The following is a 27,703-nucleotide window of genomic DNA, read 5'->3' as shown; positions in this document are numbered from 1 at the left end:
GCCAGCGTGGCTCCGCCGACCACCCATTCTCCATCTCCAGCAGCGGTGGAGGCGCAGGAAGGGAAGTCTGGCTCTGGAGCCCATCCTCAGCCTGGAGGCCAGGGCATCCTCCACCTAGGCAGCTGGAGCCTGAGCAGCTTCCCATCTACGCCATGTCTATGCCTCCTCACATCCATAGCCACTCACCACAGCCATTTTGTTGCCTTTCTCAACAGTTGCTCAGTTGCTCTGGCATGGGAAAAGAGCTGTTGACCCCAGCAGACCTCACACACAAAGGTGCTTTCCTGTGGTGCTGAGCTGCACCCCAGGGCCCTAGCGCCTTGATTTCTGGGCGGGCCCCAGGCCTCCAGGTTCACATTGTGCTGGCAGTTGTGGGGCAGATGCCATTTTCTCCACAGCCATGTGCTAAGGGTTGGGGGGGCGGGGAACATGCCTTATACCTGCAGTTTCTTGCCCACAAACCTCTCAACGTGGCAACTTGCCATCTGCATGGTTAGCAAAGAAAAGCTGTGTTCTCTAGTTCAAGTGAAGATCAACTGATTACCGTAGGCTCACTCAGTATAATCTCTCTTCTAAGTTAAGACCACTGGGAACTTTAATTACAGCTGCAAAACTCTTTTCCCTTTTGCTACGGAACCTCACCAGGGAGCTCCCAGGTCTTGCTCAATCTCCAGGGGTGCTTAACACGTCCCCTGGAATTCTGCTCCAATCGGGGCTCCTGGCCCCAGCTGAAGCTCAGCAGTGGGGACTGGCAGAAGCAGAGAATCAAAGGTTCAGGGGCAGGGATCAATCAACACTTTTATTTCTTGGTAAAACATAAAACATGTCTTCGAGCCACATGATCTTGGTAAGATCTGTGTTGGTGGTCAGCAAGGGGAGCAGGGGCCTCCAGCTTGGACTTGCTGCTGGTTCTGTCTGTCCTGTGTCTCCTTACACTCTGAGCCGCCTGGCCTGGCCTACAGGCGATGGAAGCCCCCTTTCACTCCACAGGCCCCCCCAGCCCTGTGCACCACACCACCACAGTCCTCAAGCAAGAAACCACCATCATCCCAGCTAAGCGGGGTGGATGGACAGACATCATACGCATGCCCCCCCACCCCACATACACACTACCATGGACACACAGAAGTATGCAAGTTTAATACTTGTTGGTCAACAGAAATTATGAAAGGACACAGATGTGACACTAGAGGGACACGGGTGAGACCACAGGAACCACGGAGTGATTCCTTTGGGGCTCAAGCCTTGAGCGGCTGGCTCATGGCTCTAAGCCCTGCAGTGAGTGGCCTCGCTCCCAGGGAGGATGAGGTGCGTCACTGAGTTGCCACAGGGGTGGGATTTCTGCAGGACGTAACCCCTCAGCCTTGGTCAGTCACTCGTAGCAGCACTAAACGCCACACAGCTGCCCCAGCCGGCTGCAGTCGGCAGCACCCTCCCCGCAAATGATTTCAGCAGGGAGTGAGGAGCCGGCGGGGGGGCCACAGTGGCGGGAGAGAGGTGGGGTAGGAGCGGAGGGAGGAGCTGTGTCCCGTGGGGGTCCCCTAGGCATCATGAAGGTTGCTGTTGCTCAGGAGCACCTGCTCCCCAGGTTTGAAGGCTGGCATCCCGAGGTAGGGGCAGCTGGCACAGCGGAAGGCATCGCCCAGGTAGCACTGCGGGAGAGAACAGGCAGTCACAGGAGGTGTCAGCCAGGGGGCAGCGGGGCGCAGCTGGAAATCCAGCTGAAACACAAATGCTACGTTGTCAACTTCTCTGGTTTTACGGAATATAATACCAGAGCCAGGGTGGCTCATGCCTTAATTGTCGCTACCCAGAAGCTGAGATCTAAGGACTGACGGCTGAGGCCAGCCTGGGCATCTCCAATTAACAAGCAGAAAACAGGCCGTAGAGGTATGGCTTAAGTGGTAGAGCACCAGCCTTGAACATAAAAGCCAAGAGAAGAGCCTGAGTTCCAGTTCAAGCCCTTATATCGGTACAAAAATTTTAAAAACAACAGTCAAGAATAGTCCCTTTAAGGGGCTGCACACCTACACTGTAAGCTCAAATCACAGCCAAGGGCAGCCAGGCCCCCATGGGTAGACAGAAACAGACAGGGCCGAAGGTAACAGAGGAGGAGAGGCCTGCCGGGGGCCCGCCGGGAGCCCGTCCCTCAGCGCCCTCACCCGCCCCCACGTGCCAGCAGGGTGTGGATGCTGAGCTGGCCCAGCACTTACATTTCCACAGGCTGACTTGGGCTGCGAGCTCTGGCTCTTGGACTTTTCCTTTTCCAGCTCTTCAGCAAGGCCACAAGTGCTGCGAGAAACAGTCACTGGTGAATGAGACTGCTATCCCCCAGAAGGCCAAGTCCCCCAGTGCCAGGTCCTTCAACATTTTCCTCCCCTTACCAGATGTCAGGACAGACGCTAAGACAACAGCAGGGGGAGGCTGCTGGGGAAGCAGTGAGGAGCCACCACCCCGCTTCCTTCGGGAGGGAGAAGACCTGCAGCTTTACCTGGACCCTCCTGATTCATGAGTGCTGTTGACCTGTGCACTCGGTCTCAAAAGGACAGCAGCATGCCAAGGCTGCCCGACATGTGCTGGGCTTGCAGCCACAGTAAAACAATCGTCAAACTCCAAGGCTTGCAGGTTAAAAGGGAAGACAGCTGTGCCCGACACCTTACTTTCCCTCAATACCTCGCCCTGGCTTCAGCGAAGATGGAAGTCTGCATAGCCAGGCGAGTGGAAAGGAGGTAACAGAATGTGTTTGATGTTGGCATAGCAGCACCTGGAAGGCCTGCCCTGGAAAGCCCAAGCAATCCACAGAGAAGAGAGCAGAGGTTCCAAGCATGGAACCCCCCTCTCCCGACAAGGCCGGCCCAGCTTCTAGTCCACAACGTAGTCACAATGACACCCACCCAGATGCTCGGGCACCCTTTCTTCCCCTTGTTTTTAATGTGTGTCAGTCCCAGGGCTTGAGGATTTTTTGCTCAGGGCTAGCTAGCTCTCTACCACTTGAGCTACAGCTCCATTTCCAGCTTTTTGGTGGTTAATTGAAGATAAAGAGTCTTTCCTGCCTAGGCTGGTTTAGAAGGCTGATCTTCAGAACACAGCCTCCTGAATAGCTAAGGCTACAGGGGTGAGCCCCCGGCACCTGGGGCCATTATGTAACACAAAAGCTCCTAAGGTGAGCACCAGAGTTAACTGAAAGAAAACTGCCTGAGAAAGTAGGCCGTGTTGCTGGGTGCTATGACCCAGTACTTTAGGAACAAAACACCAGGATCACAGTCTGGGTTTCAAAACCTTGACTCAAAAAAACACCACCAACAACAAAAACACAAAACAAAACAAAGCAAGGATTTGGGAGGATAAACAAGGACATCTCCCAGAAAGAGAAACAGGAGAAAGCTGAAAAACGTTAGAGAAAAGAAAATGGCAGGAGCAATGAGAGCCAACACCAAGGTCACAGGTTACTCAGAAGACCCACTCATGAGCAGAACTGAAAAACTATTTCCTAGGACCACACACATGGCTTTTCACACCAAGAGAATGCTGTGGGTGGTTACTGTGGGAGGGAAAAACAGATTCCTCCCCATTCAAAGGGCAGTAAGGACTACAGGGTTGGAGGTGCGGTCCCAGGCTAGGGTGCCCACCCCAGAACAGCACCAAAACCTAAACACTATGCTATTACAAGGTGATGCCAGGGATAAAGAAGATTCTACAAGCTCTCAAAATGGAATAGAAGTTCTCATGGACACACCATGAATGTCTCTCAGAAAGAGTCAGTTATTTGGCCTCAGATATCAGAGTCAAAGAAAACAATAGAACTATCTCCAAAACTACAAAAGAATGACTTCCAACCTAGATTGTGACATCCAAATGATCAATCTTTAATGAGTAGGAAGAAGGCAGACACACACACACACATATACCAGGAAAAAAAGTAAAAAGCAAAACATCCCATAAGAAACCGAGCTCCAGCACACAAGCTGTAATGCAGGGAACACAGCTAACACAACAGCAAAGGGAGCGGACGTGCCAGCTCTTGGACACGGAGTCACACCTGAGAACCGTCACCACAGCCATCTCTTGGCATCACACCAGTGTTCCACCCCAGTGTCCTTGGCTCACCTCCACCGCAGGGCTGCCCAAAGCCCCTCCACACTCCACCCCGGTGGTCTGAAGACCTTCCCCTCCACTCAGATCACACTCCCACTGGCCAGCCATTACTCCCCGCGCCTCACTATAACCCATGTTGTGCTGCAGTGTGCCTTCCCTCCCTATTCAGGATTCTTCCTCCAAGTTTCCTGGAAGGGCTCTTGTAGATTCTCTGGAGAAGCTGAGACTCACTATGACCAAAAGGCCTGGCTCAGCCAGGGAACATACCGCACCCTCCAGGGAAGGTCTCCTTTACAAGGCAGTATCGGACTGGCTCACACCCAGCAGCCCTAGCTCAAGCCAGCACTTACCAGTTTTTACAGGCTTTCCTCTTCTTCCCTTCCCCACACGAAGGAGCCCTCAGGGAGGCAGGATCTGGCTTTTTCAAATCTTCTGGATCCAGCAGCTCATCAGAGTCAATGAGATCCTGGAGAAGGTTCAAAGCAATCAGAGACAAGGAAGAGCTGACTTAACCACAGGCTGTGAGAACAAGGACCCACTGCCTGGGGCAAGGAAGGCACCAGCTCTCAAGTGCTGGATTATTATCATGTTCCAGAGGCCATCTCCCCAGGGAAATGGCAACTAATCTACATGGGGATAAGCTGTAAGACTTGGAGCATGCATTTGTGGGAAGGTGGGAATTGGTGGGACAAAGAAGCGTGAAAACACTCTTTCAGTGAGCCTTAAGCTACTTGCCCAAACCAAGGGCCAATAAACACATGGGGGCTGGTACTGCTTTCCGCTTCTCACTTGTCCTCAAGACAAGTCCACAAGACATCAAGTGGGGGAAAGAGATGCTAAATTTCTATCACTAGCAATATGGAGTGTTACCAGTGCCAGACAGCCATCACACTGGGCTTTACACACACGCGCGCACGCACACACACAGTCCAAAAGCTACTCCACACTGGCTATTCGCACTTGTCATGGAGAACAGGCAGTGCACGGGGCCTACTCACCACGCTCCCATCCTCCATGTCATTGGCTGACAAGGTCCAGAGCTTGGCAGCAGCTGGGTCCACAGCAGGCTTCACTGAGGTCAATAACGGAAGAAAAGAAATTAAAAAAAAAACATTCTGAAACAAGCTACAAGCATCCTCCAATGCCTGTGATTAAAGCACCAACACTGAAACTGAAAAGCTGCTCTACGGGTGTAGGCAGAGAGCCCTGGCTACAGGTACAGGGCATCTCATCTATCAACACCACGGCTGTGAGGCAGCTTGGGGCCTGAACAGACTTGTGAGCCAATGAAACACGGGGTTCACAGGCCTCCAGGGTGGAAGCCCTCGGTGCACCTATTGTTGCAGGCTTGGGGCCTAATATGCCCAAGTCAACAGTATAGTAAGCACTGTGCAGTTGAGAAATGACAAAGCTGATAGGACTCATCTTCTAAAAATATTCAGATTGCCAGCTGTTCCTCACAGGTGGGGTGACCCCCCTCCCCTCATACACGGAATGCCCCGGGTATGGCCAGCCTTACCTGAAGGAGACTTCTTGCTGATGGAAAGCTTAAGCTGAGTGGAGGAACCCACTTCGAAGTTGGGCTTTTTGCCTGTGATCTGAACAGAGAGTAGGCTGTCACTGCTGGCCCCCAGGTGCTCCTGCGCAGACTGCATCTCTTCGGGGCTCAGAGCCTCTCGCTGCAGCTGCAGTTGAAGACAGCAGGAGGTCAGCCCACATTCTGGCTCAGTTGCTTCTCTACATCCCTGTGCAGTGCTAACTCTCATCTCTGGGTGTTAAACTTCCAATAGAAGCTGACACAAACCACTTCACACCTCCTATCTCCTTTCTCACTATCAGAGCCCTAGGGTCTACTTTGTCAGCACATGTGCTTTAAGTCTACCCTCTGCAAGTTTTCAATTACCTATGAAATATTAACCATGATATGCTAGTCATTGTGTGTGTGTGGGATTATGATGCAGAGATGAGTCAGACCTGGTCCTGTTGGTTAATAAAGAAATCTGCTCACAATCAAGAGTAGAACTTTTATCCTAAAGGAGGGAAAGGAAGGGAAGTCCTTTTTTCAATCCTTGGGAGTATCAGATAGTAAAGGTATAGGAAAATGGTTAAGTGTGCTAACTCTATGTGCAATAATTGCTGAAGGTTAAGTAACTCCTTGTCTATAACCTGTTGTACTACTACATCATTGTTAAAATGAGAAGAAATATACTGAGATAGATAAGAGACATCTTCTGATGTAAGACACATAAAAAGCATACTTAAGGGTAGAAAAAGAGATAGTGATTGAACAATATCAGTATATGATCTTATTACATTAAAAAGTGAATAATGGGGCCAGGAACTGTGCAGAATTACACTTGTCATCCCAACATTCAGAGTATAGAGGCAGGAGAATCACAAGTATAGGACCAGCCTGAGCTACAGTGAGACCCTCCCTCAACACTGGCAAGCAAATATATGTGTATATATATGCTGGCAAATACATAAGACTGAACAGACATACAAAAATGCATTGCTGGCTTACTGAGAGGAGACCGTGACAAGGACTGGGATGTCACTACTCTATAGTTGGCATTCTTTAGTATAAATTGAATTTCTATGAGCACTCCTTATTTCAGATTCCTTATTTCAAGAATAAAAACCCTTAGGGCTGGGAATATGGCCTAGTGGCAAGAGTGCTTGCCTCGTATACATGAGGCCCTGGGTTCAATTCCCCAGCACCACATATACAGAAAATGGCCAGAAGTGGCGCTGTGGCTCAAGTGGTAGAGTGCTAGCCTTGAGCAAAAAGAAGCCAGGAACAGTGCTCAGGCCCTGAGTCCAAGGCCCAGGACTGGCGCAAAAAAAAAAAAGAAAGAAAGAAAAGAAAAGAATAAAAACCCTTAAACATTAAGGGAAAGCAAGGAGGAGCAGGCACAAAGAATCTACAGTCAACACCAGGCACTGGAAACAGTGTTTGGGTGATGTCCATGTGGCTGTCAGAGCTACCATCCTCCATGCTCAGACTCAAGTGCCTTTTTGGAAGAGAATGTTTCACTAAGTGACAAATAAAATCCACATAAAGTAAATAAAATGAAGCCCCAGATTATATAAGACACCAGAGGTTATTCTCTCCCGTACCCAGGAAACCTTTTAACAGTAAAGAGGAAATAGAAACACCTGTTTCATTTGAGAGTGGGAAGTTGTCTAGACACTACAATTTCATCCAGGCCTGGGATCTGTGTTGGTTGAGATGAACAGAAGCTGCAGAGTTCCTGCTCTCCCTGCCACAGCACGTCCACCACCACCATTACACAAGTCACAAGTGCAGGACAGACCAGAACAAGCCACACCATGGGCCCTGCTTCACTCCTCAAAGATCTTCTCCCAGGGGCTTGTCCTTGGAGGCACCTCCCGTTTGCAGCAAGGGCCCATCTGTTTCCTTGTTCAGTGTACAGATCACCTACTTTCCCCTCCACTGTCCTGACAGCTAGCAGACAGGCTCTGGGCTTGGTCAGCTAAGATTCAAATTCCCAGCAAACAAGGTCGTCTGCACACGTACCTCTTTTACCTCCACAAGGCCAGAAAGAGTCAGGGCTGAACACAGTTTAGATGCTGTCCTCGCTTTGCTATTGTTAACTGCCAAGAGGAAAACCCCAATTAGTAGTTTCCCAGGTCAAAGCGGGAAAAAGAACCAAGCACCTCTCTCTGCATAGGTCAGCAGGCTCCCTGTCCACTGTGTTTGTATTAGTGAGATCATCTTAGTTCCAACCATGCTTTTGGGCCACTGGTGAATGCTGTCACTCCATTGTGGCTGTTTCCCAGCAATGGGCTTTTTTTTTTGCCAGTCCTGGGCCTTGGACTCAGGGCCTGAGCACTGTCCCTAGCTTCTTTTTGCTCGAGGCTAGCATTCTGCCACTTGAGCCATAGCGCCACTTCTGGCCATTTTCTATATATGTGGTGCTGAGGAATCGAACCCAGGGCTTCATGTATATGAGACAAACACTCTTGCCACTAGGCCATATTCCCAGCCCTGCAATGGGCTTTTTTTGGAGACCCTGGCAAGGGATGTTGCCCACTGAGGTGATCAGCTCAGTGTTCCCTGCCAAGTCCTGACAGACAGGATATTTGGTAAACTGAAGTTTCAATTTCTAGCAAAGAATGCTAATGTCTGTCATACACATCACAAGGTTAGAGCTCCAAATAAATAGCAAATGCCTTTATTTCGAGATGCTTTAGTTTCTATTTCTTTATTTGATGAAATATAGTCATTCATGATCTCCTGCTTTTGCTTCCCAGGTACTGTGATACAGGGGGTGCACGGCCATGCTAAGATGTATAGTTATTTGTTTTATCTAAAGACAAGTGAAAAATGCTAAAACAAACAAACAAGCAACAGAAAAAAACTATCTATATCTCCAAGCCAGCCCTGGGTTCACGCTCTAGGATAGGCACAAAATAAATAAAAACAATCCAGAATTGAATGACAGCTATGTCACAGAACAACAACAACAACAAAAAGGTGTGTTGGTTTTTTTTATCTCTTGGATACAGTCATTGGCTACATAGGTTAATTATTACCTCTTCATTTTCAAACTTTTTTTTCTTTAATTTCCTGGTTGAGGGGCTTGAACTCAGGGTCTGGGCACTGTCCCTGAGCTCTTTTGGTCAAGGCTAGTGCTCTATCACTTTGAGCCACAGCTCCACTTCTGGTTTTTTGTTTTGTTTTTTGCCAGTCCTGGGCCTTGGACTCAGGGCCTGAGCACTGTCCCTGGCTTCTTCTTGCACAAGGCTAGCACTCTGCCACTTAAGACACAGTGCCACTTGTGGCCATTTTCTATATATGTGGTGCTGGGGAATCGAACCCAGGGCTTCATGCATACACTCTTGCCACTAGGCCATATTCCCAGCACCCACTTCTGGTTTTTGAGTGACTAATTGGAGAGAAGAATCTACTGGGAATGTTCTGCCTGGAATGGCTTTGAACCTTGATCCTCAGATTTCAGCCTCCTGAGTAGCTGGGATTACAGGTATGAGCCACCGGCGCCTGGCTACCTCTGTGATTTTAAAACTATTCTGAATTAACTATAAAATCACAAAAAGTTGGGGGACTAAAACCACCCAAAATTTCAAAACCTTCCAAATCCAGAGAAGGCTGTGGCCCTTTCCCCTCAAGTTACCTCACCGGACATGAAGACCAGGAACTGAATACAACCTATCTCTTCAGAGCCACATCTTCCTCCTCCAGCCCCTGGGCACCACTGATCTGACCTAAGTGCTCAAATGTTCTTTCTAGAAGAATAGCTATAGAGCATGGGGCTTTGGGACTTGCTTTTCCTCTCTCTGCATCCTTCTTGGGAGACCCTTGCCCCCTTCCTGAATACTAGGATGATAGGTATGTGCTCCTTGCCTTGTTATTGTTGCCACCCCCCCTCCCCCCGCCGCTTTCCATGTTACAGATATCCCAGTCTACGCTTTCACCTGCTGAATGATTCAGCCTCTTTTAGGTAGCAGTTACCTTCTATTTTATTTCCTAATTGGTCAAACAAAGATCACACAATTTCTTCAGACCTGTTGCCTCTGATTTTAACAATAATTTATCCCTAAGGAGGTTTATACAGAAATATTGCTCTCCAAATGATCTCCCTAGCTCAGGGAGATGGAGCAAATGAGCTCAAAGACTCAACTTCGTCAGTCTCTGTTTCAGCGAGGATGTCCTTACCTACAGCAGTCTCTACTGGCTCTTTCAGAAAAAGGCTTCCCCCAGGTCGAAGGATCCGGGCCATCTCAGCCAGAATCTCAGCACTGTGCAGACTGGTACTTCCTGGGACTACCCCCGACATGATAACATCAAAGCTGGATTCCTTGTGAGCAGCTGAAAAGAAGGAAAAGTCTCAACAGCAACTTCCCAGCCTTTCCATTCTGCCACAGCCACAGGCCTGACTGAGAATGCTCAGCACTATTAAACTGTCATTACTAGCAAAAGAGCCCAATGAGGCTCTGTCCTGTTTCCTTGGTCTTCCTTATTTCTTATCCTTTCCTAGTATCAGGAAAAGAAGGAAAAATAAAAAAAGCTGGATGAAGAGTAAGCTTTTAAAAAACTATATAGAATAGCAACTAAGGAACAAGAACATAAAGAAACCATTGGCTACAGGGTAGCCCACCTCTACTTTCATGAGCCACCCAGGAAAAACACTCAGATCAAGGCACTATAGATCAGTAGGACTCCCCTGAAATTTTACTTACACTGCAGCAGCTGGTTGATGTTTTCCACAGACACCTGGCCTTCGCTGCCAGTCAGCACTTGAAGGTTATCCACCAGCTCTTTCAGGGCCTCCACGGGGGATGACTTATCCCAGACCACGGCCACGCGCTGGCCAGCCGAGATCCCAAACTCTGCCATGTCTGCAGTGCTGAAGCACCTGAAGGCGATGAGCAGAGGGGAATCAGGACAGAGAGGCTACAGTGCAATTTAACCCATATGGTATCATCCAGTACGACTGGGATCACAACCTACTTCCAACCTCCTGCCAAAGAAGGCTGACATCACGTGTTAGTGAGTCAGTGAAACATGTCAACACTTAACAATACAACCTTCCCAGACAGCGCTAGGGCTGAGCACACGACAAGACAGAGGCAAAAAAGGGGGCCAGGGCCAGAAAGATTATTTCTTCTTAGTGATCACTTGCCTAGAGAGTATCAGACACACAGGGCATTAATTAAAGTGTGATTCAGCAAAGGTAAGTAAGTTGGCAGACATAACCCAACCTCAGCTTAATGGTTTTTGGTTTTGTTTGTTTGGTGGTACTGTGTGCAGGGCCTTGCACTTGGCTAGGCAGGTACTTACCACACAGGTCACTCTCAGCCCTTTTTTTCAGCTTTATTTGTGGGTGTGTGTGGGTGTGCTGGTTCTGGGGCTTGAACTCAGAACCTGGTTGCTGTCCCTAAGCTTTTTTTTGCTCAAGGGCTGGGAATGTGGCTTAGTGGTAGAGTGCTTGCCTAGCATGCATGAAGCCCTGGGTTTGATTCCTCAGCACCACATATACAGAAAAAGCCGGAAGAGGCGCTGTAGCTCAAGTGGTAGAGTGCTAGCCTTGAGCAGAAAGGAGGCAGGGACAGTGCTCAGGACTGGCAAAAAACAAAACAAAACTTTTTTTGCTCAAGAGTAGCACTCTACCACTTGAGCTACAACTGTACTTCCAGCTTTTCTGGTAGTTAATTGGAGGTAAGAGTTTCCCGGGGCTGGCTTCAAACTGAGATCTTTACATTTCAGCCTACTCTGTAGCTAAGATTACAGGTATGAGCTACTGGTACCCAACTTTAGCTTAATTTGTGTATGTGCCAGCTTAATTTGTGTGTATATGCGCGCACATGCACCTGTACTGGCACTAGGGCTTACTCAGGGCCTGAGCACTGTCCCTTATCTTTCTTACTCAAGGCTGGCATTCTACTACTTAAATATTTTTAAGACAACATATTTTGAACTTTGCAAAATGACTACTGATATTTCCCCTTTCATTAAAATGTAAACAATTTAATCCTAGAATCCTTGGTGGTTGATAGTATCTACTGTCCTTAACATGAAATGTCAGCCAGTTTATTCAAAGCACCTTACACACATTTTCTCAGTTGACCCATAGATCAGACTTCAACTTGGTTTATGCCTAGTTTACAGGCCAGGAAGTGAGACCACTGAGGCTGTGTGAGTTGAGCTGTGTGGGTAAGGTAAGGGCAGGGATCTGAATCCAAATCCACTGACAGTAGAGCCCAAGTTTAACCATGGAAATTTCCCTGCAGGGCCAGCTCTTTCACTTGATAGGCAGCTGAGATCTAAGTGTTCACCATGAAATGAGGTCAACAGATAGCACTGTTTAGCTCCTCCTTCCTCCAACATTAGTGTCACCAACATAAAGTGTTGGCAGAAGGGTTGAGCACAGGTTAGTAAACGCTCCGGACTTCTGCACAGGTGACAAGTATACCACCAGACACCCGGGACTGAATTTAAGTCCGTGTACTGCATTCTTTTTTAAATTCTCACATCTATGAAATCATTCACTTTCCGTTACTGCTTGTCTCCTCTGTCTACAAAAAACAGGCCCAATCACTACAGTGCTTTGTGTACTCAGCCTGCAGGATTCTCAGCCTTGGAAATTTGGCTCCATCCTTTCTCAGTGAAACCTTCCTTGTTCCGTGAGAAACCTGGAGGTCTTTCCTGCCTTTTATCCTCCTTCGTTACCCTGACTGAATTCAGCCCCGGTACAAGGATGACAAGCATTAGTGGCATTAGGCAGGTTTCCTTAGTCATTTAATTTTGAGGTTTAAATCCCTAAAAAGTGCACCATCAAGAACTGACAATTTTTAAGCTCTAATTGCCACATGATAGTAAGGAAGAATTCTTGCAAATCTTTAAGGTGAACCTGGGAACAATCTTACATTTAAAAACCAGACAGGAATGCTGGGCGTCAGTGGCTCACATCTATAATCCTAGCTATTCAGGAGGCTGAGTGGTTTCACACCACTCTGAGCAAGAAAGTCCAAGACACTCTAATCACCAGTTAAACAATTAACCACCAAAAAGCTGGAAGTGGGGCTGTGGCTCAAGTGGTAGAGCACTAGCATTGAGTGAAAAAGATAAGGGATGATGCCCAGTCCCCGGTCCCCAGTATGTATATACACGTACACGTACACGTACACGTACACACACACACACACACACACACACACACACACACACCAGACAGGAAAGATGAGAGTATGCTGGCAGTTAGGTTATAAAAAGTCAATGACTTGGGCCAGTTCTACCTGCCACTAGGTCTTCCCATTAGGTACATGGCTATGGGCAAATGACTGGTTCTCTCAGTATTTTCCCAATAATAAATAGGGAGAGTAGCCTCCTGTTTTGTAAGGTGCCTGTGAGAAATGAGAAGATAAAATACATAAAGTGCTCAAGTAGAGACTGGTACACAAAAATCAATAAAACAATACTCTGAGAGAAATCTAGGCCTCCACTTCTGTGGCCAGCTTCCTTCTCTTTCTTTCAACAGTCTTCTAAAACCTTTTTTTTTTTTTTTTTTGCCAGTCCTGGGGCTTGGACTCAGGGCCTGAACACTGTCCCTGGCTTCTTCTTGCTCAAGGCACTCTGCCACTTGAGCCACAGCACCACTTCTGACCATTTTCTGTATATGTGGTGCTGGGGAATCGAACCCAGGGCCTCGTGTATATGAGGCAAGCACTCTTGCCACTAGGCCATATCCCCAGCCCCCTTCTAAAAACCTTTATCTTCCTCATTAGCTGTGTTTCCTAGGAGGACTCCCCTGGGAGCAGAGCGATGCTTCTTTTTCACTGTTAAACTACACTGCTTAAGAGCCACACGTAATGACATCTTAGACATCACTCCTACAGAACTGGGTCAGTATATTAGAAGAACATGAATAAGCCAGCGGTCTGTGGCTCACACCTGTAATCCTAGCTATTCAGGAGGCTGAACTCTGAGGATCATGATTCAAAGTATGAGACTCCTGATTTCCCATTAACCACCAAAAAGCCAGAAGTACAGCTGTGGCTCAAGTGGTAAAGTGCTAGCCTTGAAAGAGAGAGGAAAAAAAAATCAGAGATAATGCTCAAGCCCTAAGTTCAAGCCACAGAACCTACACATGCATGCGCGTGCATGCGCACACACACACACAACAGCAAAATGTGCTGCCATCTTACTCCCTAATCTAGAAGCAGACATGTGACTTTGCTTCATCAGAGCTTTGTTTTTGCTGTGATTCAGTCTAAAAAAGAAACATCCATGAGAAAAAAAAATTCCAGCACCTAAGCCAGTATGCTTAGAGACTGTGTGACTCAGGGCCCAGTTTCACAACTACAGTAGAAGTCACTGTCATGCCCTTGACCTTGCTTGCTAGATGCCTGCAGCAAATGTACTGCACACACATGCCTATGCCTCTTCTAAACTTACTGGTAGCAAGTAAAAGCAGATGTCTGAGAATAACTTGTGGAAATAGGCTATTCTTATGGAACCAAATAAACATCAGATCTTGAGCCACTGGTTTCCTTTAAGAATTAGGTGACCAAAATTTGATGGGTAGCTGGGCACTAGTGGTTTACACCTATAATCCTACCTACGACTCAGGAGCTGAGATCTAAGGATCATTGGTTCAAAGCCAGCCCAGGCAGACAAGTCTAAGACTCTTAATGCCAATAAGCCACTAAAAAGCTAGAAGTGGAAGTATGGCTCAAGCCTAGAGTGAAAAAAAAGACAAGGGACAGTGCCCACACCAACACACACACACACACACACACACACACACACACACACACACTCACAGTGAGTAGGCAGAACTCAAGAAACAAGGCCTAGTTGAACTTAAGAGGTGGAAGACCAGCTGCTTGGGAGGTTGGGACAAGATCATTTGTGTTTAACAATTCTAGACCAACCTGGAAAGCACAAAGAACCCTTATCTCAAAAAACAAAGGAAGGGGGCTGGGGATATGGCCTAGTGGCAAAAGTGCTTGCCTTGTATACCTGAAGCCCTGGGTTCAATTCCCCAGCACCACATATACAGAAAACGGCCAGAAGTGGCACTGTGACTCAAGTGGCAGAGTGCTAGCCTTGAGCAAAAAGAAGCCAGGGACAGTGCTCAGACCCTGAGTCCAAGGCCCTGGACTGGCAAAAAGGTTTTGGTTTAGGAGGTCACCCATACCCACGGGGTAGGGAGGAGAGGTTGGATGTTTTGAAAATTTCACTGATGGGTGTAAAAATAAAAATAAAAAAACCAGACACAACTTGAAAAGAATGAGGGCTAACTGCACACGCGCCAATTTTTAGTATCAGAATCTTCCGCTTAAGTAAAGACTTAACTAACCTCCAGTCATCACCAGCTCCTCACGAGGATCCACGGAGGATAGACTCCCGGATCTCTCCCTGACACCAAGCCGCCGCCACCTCCTCCACCCGCCTCGCCCTGGACAAAGCCTTAGGCATTCCTCCAATAGACCAGCACCCTAGATCACGCCGTCCCACCAGACAAATCTAGCAACTATGCAACCCCAGACGGTGAGGGATTCAACATGACGCTTTGTATATGCTCAAGTACCTTCAAGCTTCGGCGCTTGGCTGCCTCTCCCTTCCCCCTCCCCCTCCCCCCGCCCCAACCCAGCGAGACAGAAAGTTTGGAAGAACTGAGATCCAAGGTCACCACAGCTGGCCACGGGGAGAACCAGACCGCACACCCAAACGTCCCCGATGCCAGCTCGGGTCTTTTCCTCCTGCCAGCACGACAAGAGCCCAATGGGCAGACACCAACCGGGACCGGAGCCCGGAGTGAGCCGGGGCCAGCGCCGCCCCGCACACCGGCTTTCCGGGTCGTCAGCCCGCCGAGGCTCTCCGCGGGTCCCCACCGAGGGACGGGACTGACGGGAAACGAGAAGATGGCCAGAGAGGACGGTTGGGAAAGGTCGGGCGCTCAGAGATCCGCAGAGCGCGCTCACCTGCCGCCCGGGTTAAGTCCCGGGTCTCTCCGCAGTCGCCGGCTCCTCCTTGTCTCCCGCCTCTCGCGAGAAGAGGAACGGCCGCGGGCCCCCGCAGGGCGGAAGTGCCGCGCGGACGTCCCTGACGCAACGTCAGCGTGCGTGCCCGCTTCCAAGATGGCGGCGGCGGTGTCCGGCGTCCTGGGCCGGACGGGCTGGAGACTGCTGCAGCTGCGGTGCCTACCTGGTGAGGGGGCGGCCGAGCCTGGGAACCGGGGAAGGTGCTGGGAGGGGCGCGAGGTCGGCCTAGGCCGGGTGCGGGGCCGAAGAGGCCGTGGTGGCGGCGGCCCCTGCGAAAGGTGAAATGAAGGGCATCGGTGTGGAAAGGCTGGCGTCGCGAACCGGCTGCCTTAGGCCGGCTTCGGCGTCTGGCCAAGGGCAGTGCCGGGCGAGAGCTCGGAGCGAGGCTGTCCCCCTCCACCCGTCTCGTGGCCTGTCTCCCGGTCCCATGGCCTGTCCCCCCGTCCCGTGGCCTGTCCCCCCGTCCCGTGGCCTGTCCCCCGGTCCCATGGCCTGTTCCCCCGTCTCGTGGCCTGTCCCCCTTGCCTCGTGGACTGTCACCTCGTCCCGTGGCCTGTCACCCCATCCCATGTCCCGTGGCCCGTCACCCCGTCTCATGAGTTACCGGAGTCTCCGCGAGCAGCAGGGCATCCAGGTCACCGAGCCCATGGGTCGAGGGACCCCCCCAGCCGTCACCCTGTTCCCCAGCTGCCCTTGGTGCCCAGGCTGGGGGGTCACCGAGGTACGGTGGAAGCTGTCCCGTGCCGGCAGCCAGCCCATTGTTTTCCGAAAGCCAATCATTTTCCTGCCGTCTCACTTGATGACAATCTCGTGCCACCTTTGGGGCCAGATGCCCAGTTTTGATTTGCTGGTTTTTGACAGAATTCCAGACTAAATACATTTAGTAGAAGTAATGCCCATGACCTAGTAGATCCACTTTTAAGTATTTACCCAAACGCAATGAAAGCATGTGTCTGAAAACATGTGTACAAATACAGTCATGGCATCTTATCATGGCTAAACACCTGAACAGCAAGTACTATGAACAAAAAAGTAGTGTTTCTTAATGGAATACTACAGGGAAACAAAAACTAAAGCCGTGACCAAGATATCAACACAGACACTAGTTAAAAGGGTAGCATTCACTATTGCAGTAAGGAGGTATCCACTTGCAGAAGCAACTGGATGTTTTGAGGAAGAACAAGGGAATGGGGAAGGGGTCAGATGGAGCATTAGTAGAACAGGAAATTTAAAAATAACAGGATTAATGTAAATGTGGCAATGAAATTAGGAATATATTCCCACAGGGAACAGTCTTCTTGGATGTTGGCTGAAACCAACAACAAAACTTATTGGTAGAATTAAGTTTCTCAGGAATACACATTAAATGTGGTTAGGTAGCCAGGTGCCGGTGGTTCACACCTGTAATTCTAGCTATTCAGGAGGCTGAAATCTGAGGATTGAGGTTTGAAGCAAACCAGGACAGAAAACTCCTCATGAGACTCTTTCCCAATTATCCACCCAAAAACCAGAGGTGGAGCTATGGTTCAAAGTGGTAGAGCACTCAGAGACAGCTAAACTCAGGCTCAAACCCCACAATCATCAAGAACAACAACAACAAAAGGCAGCCTTGGTAGGGCATACCTGTAATCTGGCTAACGCAGGAGAATCCTGAGTTTAAGGACAGCCTGGGCAACATAGTAAGACCCTGTCTCAAAATAACAACCCACTGTACACATGAACTGACATGTTGAATTCAAACCTTTTTGTACTACTACTTAAAGATAATTTTTTGTTTTGTTTTTTTGCCAGTTCTGGGGCTTGAACTCAGGGCCTGAGCACTATCCCTGGCTTCTTTTTGCTCAAGGCTAGCACTCTGCCACTTAAGCCACAGCGCCACTTCTGGCATGCATGTGTGTGTGTGTGTGTGCTTGTGTGCGTGTGCGTATATGTGTATATGTGGTGCTGAGGAATCAAACCCAGGGCTTCATGCATACGAGGCAAGCACTGTTGCCACTAGGCCATATCCCCAGCCCAGTATGTGACATTTTTATTCCCTTTTACTTTTTTTTTTTTTTTTTTTTGCCAGTCCTGGGGCATGGACTCGGGGCCTGAGCACTGTCCCTGGCTTCCTTTTGCTCAAGGCTAGCACTCTGCCACTTGAGCCACAGCACCACTTCTGGCCGTTTTCTATATATGTGGTGCTGGAGAATCGAACCCAGGGCTTTGTGTATACTAGGCAAACTCTCTTACCACTAGGCCATATTCCCAGCCCTCCCTTTTACTTTTTGTTTGGGCTTCACATTTTCCTTGAGCAAGTGGAGATTATTATTCTATATTGGTAGATTTCAAAATTTGCACATGGAGAGAATGGTTTGCCCATTTCCACACAACTGGCGATCATCAAAAGAGGCCAGGAGGCTTAGGTTGCTCTTCCATTCCTTGGTTCACCATTCTTGCCCACATATCTGTCTTAAGGTTTTTGTGTGGGACCCAACACTTGGCTGAGTCCTTCCAGAAGAGGCTAACTAACTTTTTTTTTTTTGGTGCCAGCCCTGGGGCTTGGACCCAGGGCCTGGTTGCTGTCTCTTAGCTTTTTTGGTCAAGGCTTGCCCTCTACCACTTAAAGCCACAGCTCCATTTCCAGCTTTTTTGGTGGTTAATTGGAAATAAGCATCTCCAGAACTTTCCTGCCTGGCTGGCTTGGAACCACGATCCTCAGCTCTCAGCCTCCTGAGTAGCTAGGATCATAGGTGTGAGCCCCCAGTTCTAAGGAAACCCTCCCCGTTGTAATGCTACCCTGGGTCCCAAAGGGTCTTCTCTGGTGCCTCTGACTGACAACATAGCTTATGTTTCAGTGTCCTGCTGCCGACAACCTCTGGTGCCACGGGCCTTCCATGCTTCTGTGGTGCTCAAGTACTCAGAAGAGCAGAAGCAGCAGCCTTCCTCCTCATCTTCTCAGCAGCATTCTGAGACACAGGGGGCAGGAAGACCTGATTCAGGGTCTCCTCATCCACCCCCCAGGTAGGCACCTGGACTCCAGAGCAACCATTTTTGCCACTTTGCATGCTCAGGTGTATCTGTTTCTCCTATACTTCTCTCTTCACCCCTCCTCATCTTTCCTCCTTCCTAAGGCTTTCTGAAAGGTACTCTTTGTTTTTAATATTCTGAAACATCCCAACAATACAGCCATGTTCACAAAAATAAAGCAAATAATCTAAAATCACACAGAAAACTTAGCCAACATTTTTGCCTCTTTTATGTTTCTGTAAGCGTATTTCATACTTATCTGTGTATATAATAAATGGCCAATTACACTCAACACTCTGTTCCAGAACCTATTTTTTCACTCAGTAGTATAGTGAGAAAGATTTGCACATTTAAACTTATAAGGTATTAATAATTGACATTTGTGTTAGATTTGGTTTTTCTTATTAATCTTGCCACTGGAAATTGAACGCTATGTGCAACTGAAGTATTCATTTTTCTAGTTTCATAATTCCCTGAGTTCAAACTCTAGCACTTTCAGAAAAAAAAATTAACAAGTATATTTTGAGGCTCTACTCTGTGCTATGCCCCACTGCCATGCCCTGGTGGGCAGTTACAAATGGGTGCAGCTCAGGTAAAGCCTCTGAGCTGGTCTGTAAACTGCAGCCCAGGTGCTTTGGCCCTTTTGCCTTCACATCATAAGCGCTCAGTCACAGTGTGCCTTCTCTGATACCGGAGGGGAAGGTGGCTAGAGTACACTCTGGCAGTGAAGAGAGGTAGGGCTCTGGCCTCTGGTGGGCACAGCAGAAGTGGTGAGCTGTCTGGTGTCTCAGGTACACAGAGCAGAGCGGAGAGGAGGAGGAGGACTATGAGAGTGAGGACCAGCTGCAGCACCGCATCCTGACTGCTGCCCTGGAGTTCGTGCCCGACCATGGATGGACAGCAGAGGCCATTGCCGAAGGAGCCAAGGTGTGTATAGGTGAGGGCAAGGCCGCCTGGAGTCCTAGGAGGCTGAAGGCCTCATGCATTCTTCTAGCCCAGTCCAAAGCTACAGGATTGTCTAGGGTTGTTTTTCTTTCTCCCCATTATAATGGAAATGATGTTTTTGGAGGAGGAGGGGTATTGAGACAGGGTCTCACCATGTAGCCCAGGCTGGCCTCAAACCTCTTGCCTCAGCCTCATGAATTCTGGTATTACAGGTGTATACCACCTACTTGTAAATTATTGTGCCATGGAGTTGGTTCTTGAGAGTTTCGTTCTAAGGACCCCTATTAGGCAAGGATTGTCTGTGATGAGAATTGCCATATTTTGATTCTGAGATTCCATTGTTTATAAGAAGTTCCATATTAAAAGAGGAATTTTAAGAACTTTATTAATTTGAAACAGGGTCTCAGTATTAGCTCAGGCTAGCGCTGAGTTTGAAATTCTGCCTCAGCCTCTCAAATGCTGTGATTAGATGTATGTACCACCATGTTCAGCTAGAGCCACTATTTTTTTATTTTTATTTGTTTCTGTCAGCTGTGGGGCTTTGACTCAGGGCCTGGGTGCTGTCCCTGAGCTCTTTTTACTCAAGGCTAGAGCTCTATCATTTTGAGCCACAGCACCACTTCCAGTTTTCTGGTGATTAGTTGGAGATAAACAATCAATCTCAGAGACTTTGTTGCCCAGACTAGCTTTGAACCTCGATCCTCAGATCCTGAGCCTCCTGAGTAGCTAGGATTAGAGGTGTGAGCCATTGGCGCCCAGCCTGAGCCACTATTTTAATGAATCAATAAAAAGGAAAAATGCTGCCCATTAAGCTAGGACATATGAAATTTCTGAATCTTACTGGTCTGTGTGCATGTATGTTGGTGTGTGCTTGCATGTGCTGGGACTGGGACTTGAACTCAAGATCTCAAGCTCTTAACTCGCCTTTCTGCTGGTTAAGTGGAGATAAGATTCTTTCGTTATTTGTCTGCCCAGGTTATCTTCAAACCACAGCCTCCTGAGTTGCTAAGATTACAGGCATGGGCCACCAACACCCAGCTCATACTAATTTTAATGAGAACAATATGTGTGCATCTTAAAATTAATTAGATGTTTGAAACATCCTCATGGATTTTGGATTTAGTTCTCTCAGCAAATTGCTGTTATTTCCCCTGCTTCAGAAGAGATGGCTGTTATAGAGTAAGCAGTCAGCCATAGCTAATCTGTAAGCAATCAGCTCCCATGTAGGCCACAGTATGGAGTCACCCTGTAAAAAGTTCTCGAAGACAAACTGAGGAAATGACAGTCTTATCTCCCATCCCAACCTGCTGCTGGCATTTTCGACCATGAGCCAGCTTGTGCCTTACTTAAATTTCATGGTTACTTTGTGTCTTCACCACCCTACAAGAGAAATCATGTGAGAGGGATGTATAAACTTTCACACCATTGCTCACTGCAAATTGAAAGGCATACAAATAAATTACCTTGAGTTTGATACTTCATATCACCAGAAGAAAAAAGGAAGCATCTATGAGCACACCAAAGATTCTACCAACAGTTGTTGTTTTTGTTTTGTTTTATTTTTTGCCAGTCCTGGGGCTTGGACTCAGGGCCTGAGCACTGTCCCTGGCTTCTTTTTGCTCAAGGCTAGCACTCTGCCACTTGGGCCACAGCACCACTTCTGGCCATTTTCTGTATATGTGGTGCTGGGGAATTGAACCCAGGACCTCATGTATACAAGTCAAACACTCTTGCCACTAGGCCATATCCCCAGCCCTCTACCAACAGTTTTGTGTGTGTGTGTCAGTTGTGGGGCTTGAATTCCGGGACTGGGCACTGCCCCCTGAGCCTCTTTGTGCTCAAGCCTAGTGCTCTACCACTTGAGCCACAGCACCACTTCGTGTTTTTGAGTGGTTAATTGGAAATAAGATTTTCACGGGGATTTAATTGGAAATAAGATTCTCACAGTGATTTTTCTGCCCTAGCTAGTTTCAAACCATGCTCCTCAGATCTCAGCCTGCTGAGTAGCTAGGATTACAGACAGGTATGAGCCACCAGTGCCTGGCTACCATCAGCTTTTTGATGTTTTGTTACTCATTGTTTATTTAGTGAGCAAGTAATATACACACACTGCGCCAGGTCCACCCAAAGGAAAAAAAAAGGTGGGAGCAGAGATGTGGAGACCTCATTTCCAGGAGAGCGGGTGGAGAGAATGCGTCAGGGAGGGGCTTGCAGGTGCTTCCCCAGCCCTGTGGTATTAGTCAGGGGTCTAGGTGCAAGTGCCACACCTTATACTCTTAACTGACCTGTGCAAGAAAAGGAATGTTTTAACTCATTCAGTGACAAGGGTCTAACAGTAGCTCTGGCAGTGTTCCTAGGCTGTGCTTCCAGAAGCATCTCCCCATCACCTGTACCATGCTCTGCTTCCTTGTCCAATCTTCCTTTTCAGAGGGTTTTTTCATGCAAAACTAACTTACAGGACAGGGGAAAGAGCATTAGATCCTGTCCTGTGCCCAACCTGAGCCAGTCACTAACTCACCCTCTATGTACCAAAGGCTGATGGGATGTGAGGGATTGATGGTCTGACAAGTGAGGGCTCCAGTACAGAGCAGGCCCCTGGGATGAGAAGAGGCCAGGCAGGAAGTAGATGCTCTGTTGGCCCCAGCTGCCCTGTGTCTTCTGCCTTCTACAGTCCCTGGGACTCTCCAGTGCAGCAGCCAGCATGTTTGGGAATGATGGCAGCGAGCTGATACTGCACTTTGTGACCCAGTGCAATGCCCGGCTCACCCGAGTGCTAGAAGAGGAGCAGAAGCTGGTACAGCTGGGGCAGTCAGAGTAAGTCCTGTGAAATTATGGGTCCCTGAATCCAGCCACTGTCCCCAGGAGCCAAACCAAGTAGAGCCAAAGAGCGATTACTAGATAGTTCTGAAGCCCAGCAGCAAGTCCTGACAGATTTCTTCAGGACCAACCCTCTCCCCGGGCTGAGTACACAATGTAGCCTCAAGTCCCTGCCTTGATCCAGAGACACATTCTTTTCTTTTCCCTCTTCCAGGAAGAGGAAGACAGACCAGTTCCTGAGGGATGCAGTGGAAACCAGACTGAGAATGCTGATCCCGTACATTGAGCACTGGCCCCGGGTAGAGACCACATCCAGGCCCCAAAGGAACAGGAATAGTAGCACCAGTCACTCAGAGGACCTTACACTGCTGGGAAGTTAGCTCTTACTCAATAGACCCAGGAAAGCTCAGCACACTCAGCAGGTTGGGAGCACCAGTGAGGGTAACACTGAACCCTCTGGGTCTCGGTGCTTTGATGTGAGTGGCATGGGGCAGGGGGTCCCCCAGGTCTTCCACAAGGAAGAATGAAGGAGACTAGTGTAGCCAGAGGATTCAATTGGCCATCATCACCTCAATAATAGCTGAGAAAGGACTGCTTGTCATATGATCAGTGCAGTACTTGGGGAAGGTGTGCTTATTCCAAGGACTGCTGCCCTTTTTCTGAAGCTTCTTTTTTTTTTTTACCTCTCTCAAAGCCTGTCAGTGTGGGCCATTCTCCAAGTTGAAAAGTACAGAGTCAAAAAGCACATCAGCAAAAACAAAATAAAACAAAACAAAAAAGCACATCAGCAATGATGTGTCCTCAGTCCAGCTGAAAGACTACTGAGCGTTTAATGTCAGGTGTCCACCGTTCCAGCCCTGCGGCCTGCCTAGCCCAGGCCTGGGTATGAGACCAGGACAGTTAGTCAAGTTGTGCCCCTGGTCTTAAGCCCTGAAAGCACATTGTTGGGCCCTTGGCTGCTGTCGTGATTCAGCACAGCCTTCTGGGATGCTTCCAGACCAGGCCAGGGCCCTCTGAGCAGCTCCATGAGCCATAGCAGTGGGTTCATCCAGGCAGGGCAGGAGGGCCTCTGACTAATGCTGTCACTAGTGTTAGCTAAAGGAAACAAACCCTGCAGTCGTCCCCTTCATACACTCAGCAAGCCCACTGTGTGCTTGTTATCTGTGTGCAGTACCCGTCCCTCTGTCCTCTCTCCACAGGCCCTCAGCATCCTCCTGCTCCCTCACAACATCCCGCCCAGCCTGAATCTGCTCACCAGCATGGTGGACGACATGTGGCACTACGCGGGGGACCAGTCTACAGACGTGAGTGTTCCCTGAATGCCCACAGGACACCCTGGAAGGCTTGGATGGAGGCTTTGATCACAAGCCTCCGAGGAGGCGTGCAGTGTCTCTCCAGTCAGAAGTGTGCCAGAGTAGGATCTAGGTTATCATCAGGGACCAACACTGAGCGTGCACTTGGGATTAGACTGCTTTTTATAACCATTTTCTCCCTCGGTCTCCTAAGGTGGAGAATCTGCAGAATTCTTCATTATCTGTCTTTGCTGAGGCTGATTTGTTTTTTGGTGGGGGGGTGTGTGGAAATGCCATAAAGTTACCCCATTGTTTTCCAAAGAAGCTCCCTTCTCGGACTCATCATGGCCTGTTTTTCTGGAGATCAATAAGCTCCTTTAAGCAGGTACCAGGAAAGATATGACTCATTAATGTTACAACATTTCTGGTGGGAAATTAAAAAAAAACCATGTATACCTTCCTAGAGGAAATTAAAATGTAGTTCTTTGTGGGATTAGGAGAGGAGGCACGCTGATAATCCTGGCACACCGAGTGCTTTAATAAACTTCCTCAGAGTGGGAATGTACCACCAACAGAGAAGGCAAGGAAATGAAATTAGAAAGCAGAGAAATGAAAGGAATAAAACACAAGCAGACAAACCGCTCCTCTGAAGAGTACTTTGCCAGGCCTGGCAGAAGTCACCAGGGACTTGAACTCTCAGCTTTGCCCAGGTGTTGTGACCGGCCCCTAACCCTACTTTAGGGTCCACTCTACTGGCAAGCACACGGAGGCATGGTCATAACCGGATTCGGGTGTCCAAAGACAGTTCTTCACTAGCAGTTCCAGAGTGGACTGGCTGCAGCCAGATCATCTGGAATGCCGACTAGACACACTGACTGCCTCCTGGCACACAGTTCAGGCCCACTGACCCAACTAGAAAGGGTTACATCCTGGAGTTCACTTTTTTTATTTTTTTGGTGCTGCTGGGGCTTGAAATCCAGTCATCATGCTGCTAGTTAAAGTGCTCTAGCACTTGAGCCATGCCTCCAGCCATTTGTTTATTTTTATTTTAGACAGAATCTTGCATTTTAGCACAGGCTGGCCTTGACCTCAGTCTTTTTTTTTTTTTTTTTTTGCCAGTCCTGGGCCTTGGACTCAGGGCCTGAGCACTGTCCCTGGCTTCTTTTTGCTCAAGGCTAGCACTCTGCCACTTGAGTCACAGCGCCACTTCTGGCCATTTTCTGTATATGTGGTGCTGGGGAATCGAACCCAGGGCTTCAAGTATATGAGGCAAGCGCTCTTGCCACTAGGCCATATCTCCAGCCCCTTGACCTCAGTCTTGTGCCTCCCAAGTGCTGGTATTACAGGCATGCGTCACTCATCAGAGTTTTAGTTTTTAACCTCACAGGCAGTGCTGATGCCCACACAAGTTGAGGATGGTAATGGTGTCCAGAGGGCCATGTGGATCTATGAGGGAAAGAAAACATCAGAGGGGATCCAGAGAGTCCCCAAAGTCTTGGGTAGGAGTTACCCTAGATTTCTCCAGGCCCTTAGAGCAGTATAGTCAGCCACCGTCTGGGTGGGTATCTCTGCAGTTTAACTGGTATACTCGCCGTGCTGTGCTGGCTGGCATCTACAACACGACAGAGCTGGTGATGATGCAGGACTCGTCCCCAGACTTCGAGGATACTTGGCGCTTCCTGGAAAACCGGATTAATGATGCCATGAACATGGGCCACACTGCCAAGCAGGTAGGTGGGGGCTGGCAGTTTGGGAACCCACTTCAGTCAGCACACCTGTCTGTCTCAGGCATACAGCTGGTCACCTGGCTGTTCCTGTGCTCCCTGTTGGCCTCAGTTAACAATACGGTGGCCTTCCCAGGAAAGCTGGCTGCTGCTTTCTGAAGAGTCATGCTTTGTCCATGTGTGACTGTTGTCTGTAGGCTCCTCCCCCATCCATAGGGTCATCTGGATTCCACTTATCTGGGCTCATGGGCTTTCTGGCTGTCCACCTGTGCCACCTTTGGACTCATCTTGGGGACTCAGGGAAATCTGATCCACATTCTTTCTAGGTGAAGTCCACTGGAGAGGCACTGGTTCAAGGACTCATGGGTGCAGCAGTGACGGTGAGTACCACCCACGTACCACCCCACTCAGGCCCGGTGCTGGCTCCACAGAGTTTGTAATCTTCAACTGAAAGATGATAATAAGACAGACACTGGTTTAGCTGAGTCTTCATCCCAAATGCCCACTTCTTTTCTTGTTCATGTTCATGTTTTCATGTTCATGGCCATGGTGTCAAGGAACATCATTGACTCCAGGCCCCTGGTGCATTTAGAACGTCTCTTAGCCATGCCTGCATTCTTGAACACCCCAGTCTTACCCATTGGAGACCCAGAGGTGAGGCCTCACACTCTGTGCTTCCATTCTTGTTCCAGCTCAAGAACCTGACAGGTCTAAACCAGCGCCGGTGAAAGGATGGATGCCAGCCTGAGTTCCCGAAAGGAAATAAGCGGCTAGATTTAAAGAGCTTTGATAAGTAAGTGCCATCCATGGAAGCAGATGTTCATGAGCACACACCGAAGGACTCCAGAGTCACTCCCACAGCCACTGGGAAACCTCAGGGCACCTGGGGCTGGGCCTTGTCCTACTGCCCATCCGGCCATGTGAAACCTGAAGGATGCTCTGATCCGAGCACTTGGGCCGCAGAAACAGCACCTCCCTCTGATGGTCTCACCTTGGTCATGTCTTAGACTTACAAGTAGTTGGTGGGGCAACAAGGCCACAGTCAAGGTCCAGTACCACCACAAGGTGGCAGCCCATCCCCAGCAGAGCATAGGCATTGTCCTGAGATGGAACACCTGCAGGTGCCCTGAGAAACCCGCTTCACCTGAGGTGGGTGCCTGCTGGGTGGAGAGTGATGCATTGTGGGATTGTTAGTGTATGTAAAATGAATAAGTCTGTAAAAATAATAAATATATTTGAAGCAGTTTCCTGTTGTAGTTTCCCAGAGGTGAGGAATATCCAGCCCCTGGGCTGTATAAGGACCACAAATCATTTTGTGTGTCACAGGACAGACACATATGCTTTTTACTAGCAGTCCTTGGCCATCTGCCTTGAGCTCTGCTCTTGGTACTACTGAGACCTACAGGAATTATAGCAACTAGGTTTTCCAGCCAGGCAAATTATGGTAGCAAGATATTTCCCAGTCCATTAGCTCCCTTGGTGTATGTGTGTGCATGCACGCACATGTGTGCATGAAAGCACACCCACTGTATACACCTAAACTCCAGCCATTATGCTCTCACTTGGCTTTTTCTTTCAAGGCTGGTGCTCTATTACTTGAGCCACACCTCCACTTCCATCATGATTCATTCTTCAGCTTTAATGATTTTTTTCAGCCTTTACCGTAGCTGCCCCCCTCCCCACTTTAGATCTCTGCTTCATTCTGTCTTCTGCATGGCTGTTTGCCTAAGTCAGTAGAATTACCCTGGAGAAATCAGGAGTTAATCGGACCTCAGGTTTCTTCATGTGGTCTTTCCACCGACTGTGCCTCTAAGCCCTGTGAAGTTCCTACAGTAGCTAGTCTATTACATTGCCATCTTGTGTGCCCTTTGTCTTACAGTCAGCAGAGTAATTTGTCATTACTGAGAGGCGTGGCTGTGGAACAAGGGCCCCTTGGAGCCCTTCCTCTAGTCTCAGGAAGACATGTTGCTCCTTGCTTCAGCAAACTCCTCTTCATTCTCGGGTGACCTTTCTGCCCCCTAAATGTAATTTCTACTATCTTTTACTTAAAGGCTGCGTTTCTGTGGGTAAACAGCTACCACTTTTTGAAGTTCATTTAAACCTGTTTAGACTATTTAAGGGACTTGGGTAATTCTTAAAAATGTGTATGTTTAACCGATGTGACAGCACACTCTGCAAGACACTGGTAATGAGGAGATGAGCTCCCAACCTCCATAACTCCACAGCATGGTAGATGAAGCCTCAAAGGGCACTGTGATCTTTTCCTGTGGTGTATAGAAGAGCATCAAC

General features: G+C 48.7%; 2 protein-coding genes across 3 annotated transcripts; one reads left to right on the top strand and one right to left on the bottom strand.

The window, feature by feature from the left end:
- Window positions 1-1,112: 1,112 nt before the first annotated feature.
- Window positions 1,113-15,689, bottom strand: Ciapin1 (cytokine induced apoptosis inhibitor 1). 2 transcript variants are annotated; one of them, XM_048355516.1, is made up of 9 exons: window positions 15,568-15,689; window positions 10,321-10,496; window positions 9,797-9,949; window positions 7,637-7,713; window positions 5,615-5,780; window positions 5,094-5,167; window positions 4,446-4,561; window positions 2,214-2,292; window positions 1,113-1,652 (listed from the first exon to the last, which is right to left on the bottom strand). In XM_048355516.1, the coding sequence occupies exons 2-9, from the start codon at window positions 10,475-10,477 to the stop codon at window positions 1,542-1,544; spliced, it is 933 nt and encodes a 310-aa protein (XP_048211473.1). In that variant the 5' UTR covers window positions 10,478-10,496; window positions 15,568-15,689; the 3' UTR covers window positions 1,113-1,541. The 2 variants fall into 2 exon arrangements, with proteins under 2 accessions (XP_048211473.1, XP_048211472.1); XM_048355515.1 differs by lacking the exon at window positions 15,568-15,689 and adding an exon at window positions 15,384-15,511.
- A 13-nt stretch (window positions 15,690-15,702) lies between these two features.
- On the top strand, window positions 15,703-26,657 carry Coq9 (coenzyme Q9). Its single transcript, XM_048355514.1, has 9 exons — window positions 15,703-15,793; window positions 18,465-18,630; window positions 19,428-19,563; window positions 22,253-22,395; window positions 22,613-22,697; window positions 23,598-23,702; window positions 25,265-25,420; window positions 25,741-25,794; window positions 26,107-26,657. Exons 1-9 carry the CDS (start codon window positions 15,724-15,726, stop codon window positions 26,140-26,142), a joined length of 951 nt encoding a protein of 316 aa, XP_048211471.1. The 5' UTR covers window positions 15,703-15,723; the 3' UTR covers window positions 26,143-26,657.
- Window positions 26,658-27,703: the final 1,046 nt, after the last annotated feature.

The sequence above is a fragment of the Perognathus longimembris genome, chromosome 10 (assembly GCF_023159225.1).
Source record: "Perognathus longimembris pacificus isolate PPM17 chromosome 10, ASM2315922v1, whole genome shotgun sequence".
Lineage (NCBI taxonomy): Eukaryota > Metazoa > Chordata > Mammalia > Rodentia > Heteromyidae > Perognathus > Perognathus longimembris.
Note: the sequence above shows the minus strand (reverse complement) of the source record. Positions and strands in the feature narration are given on the sequence as shown.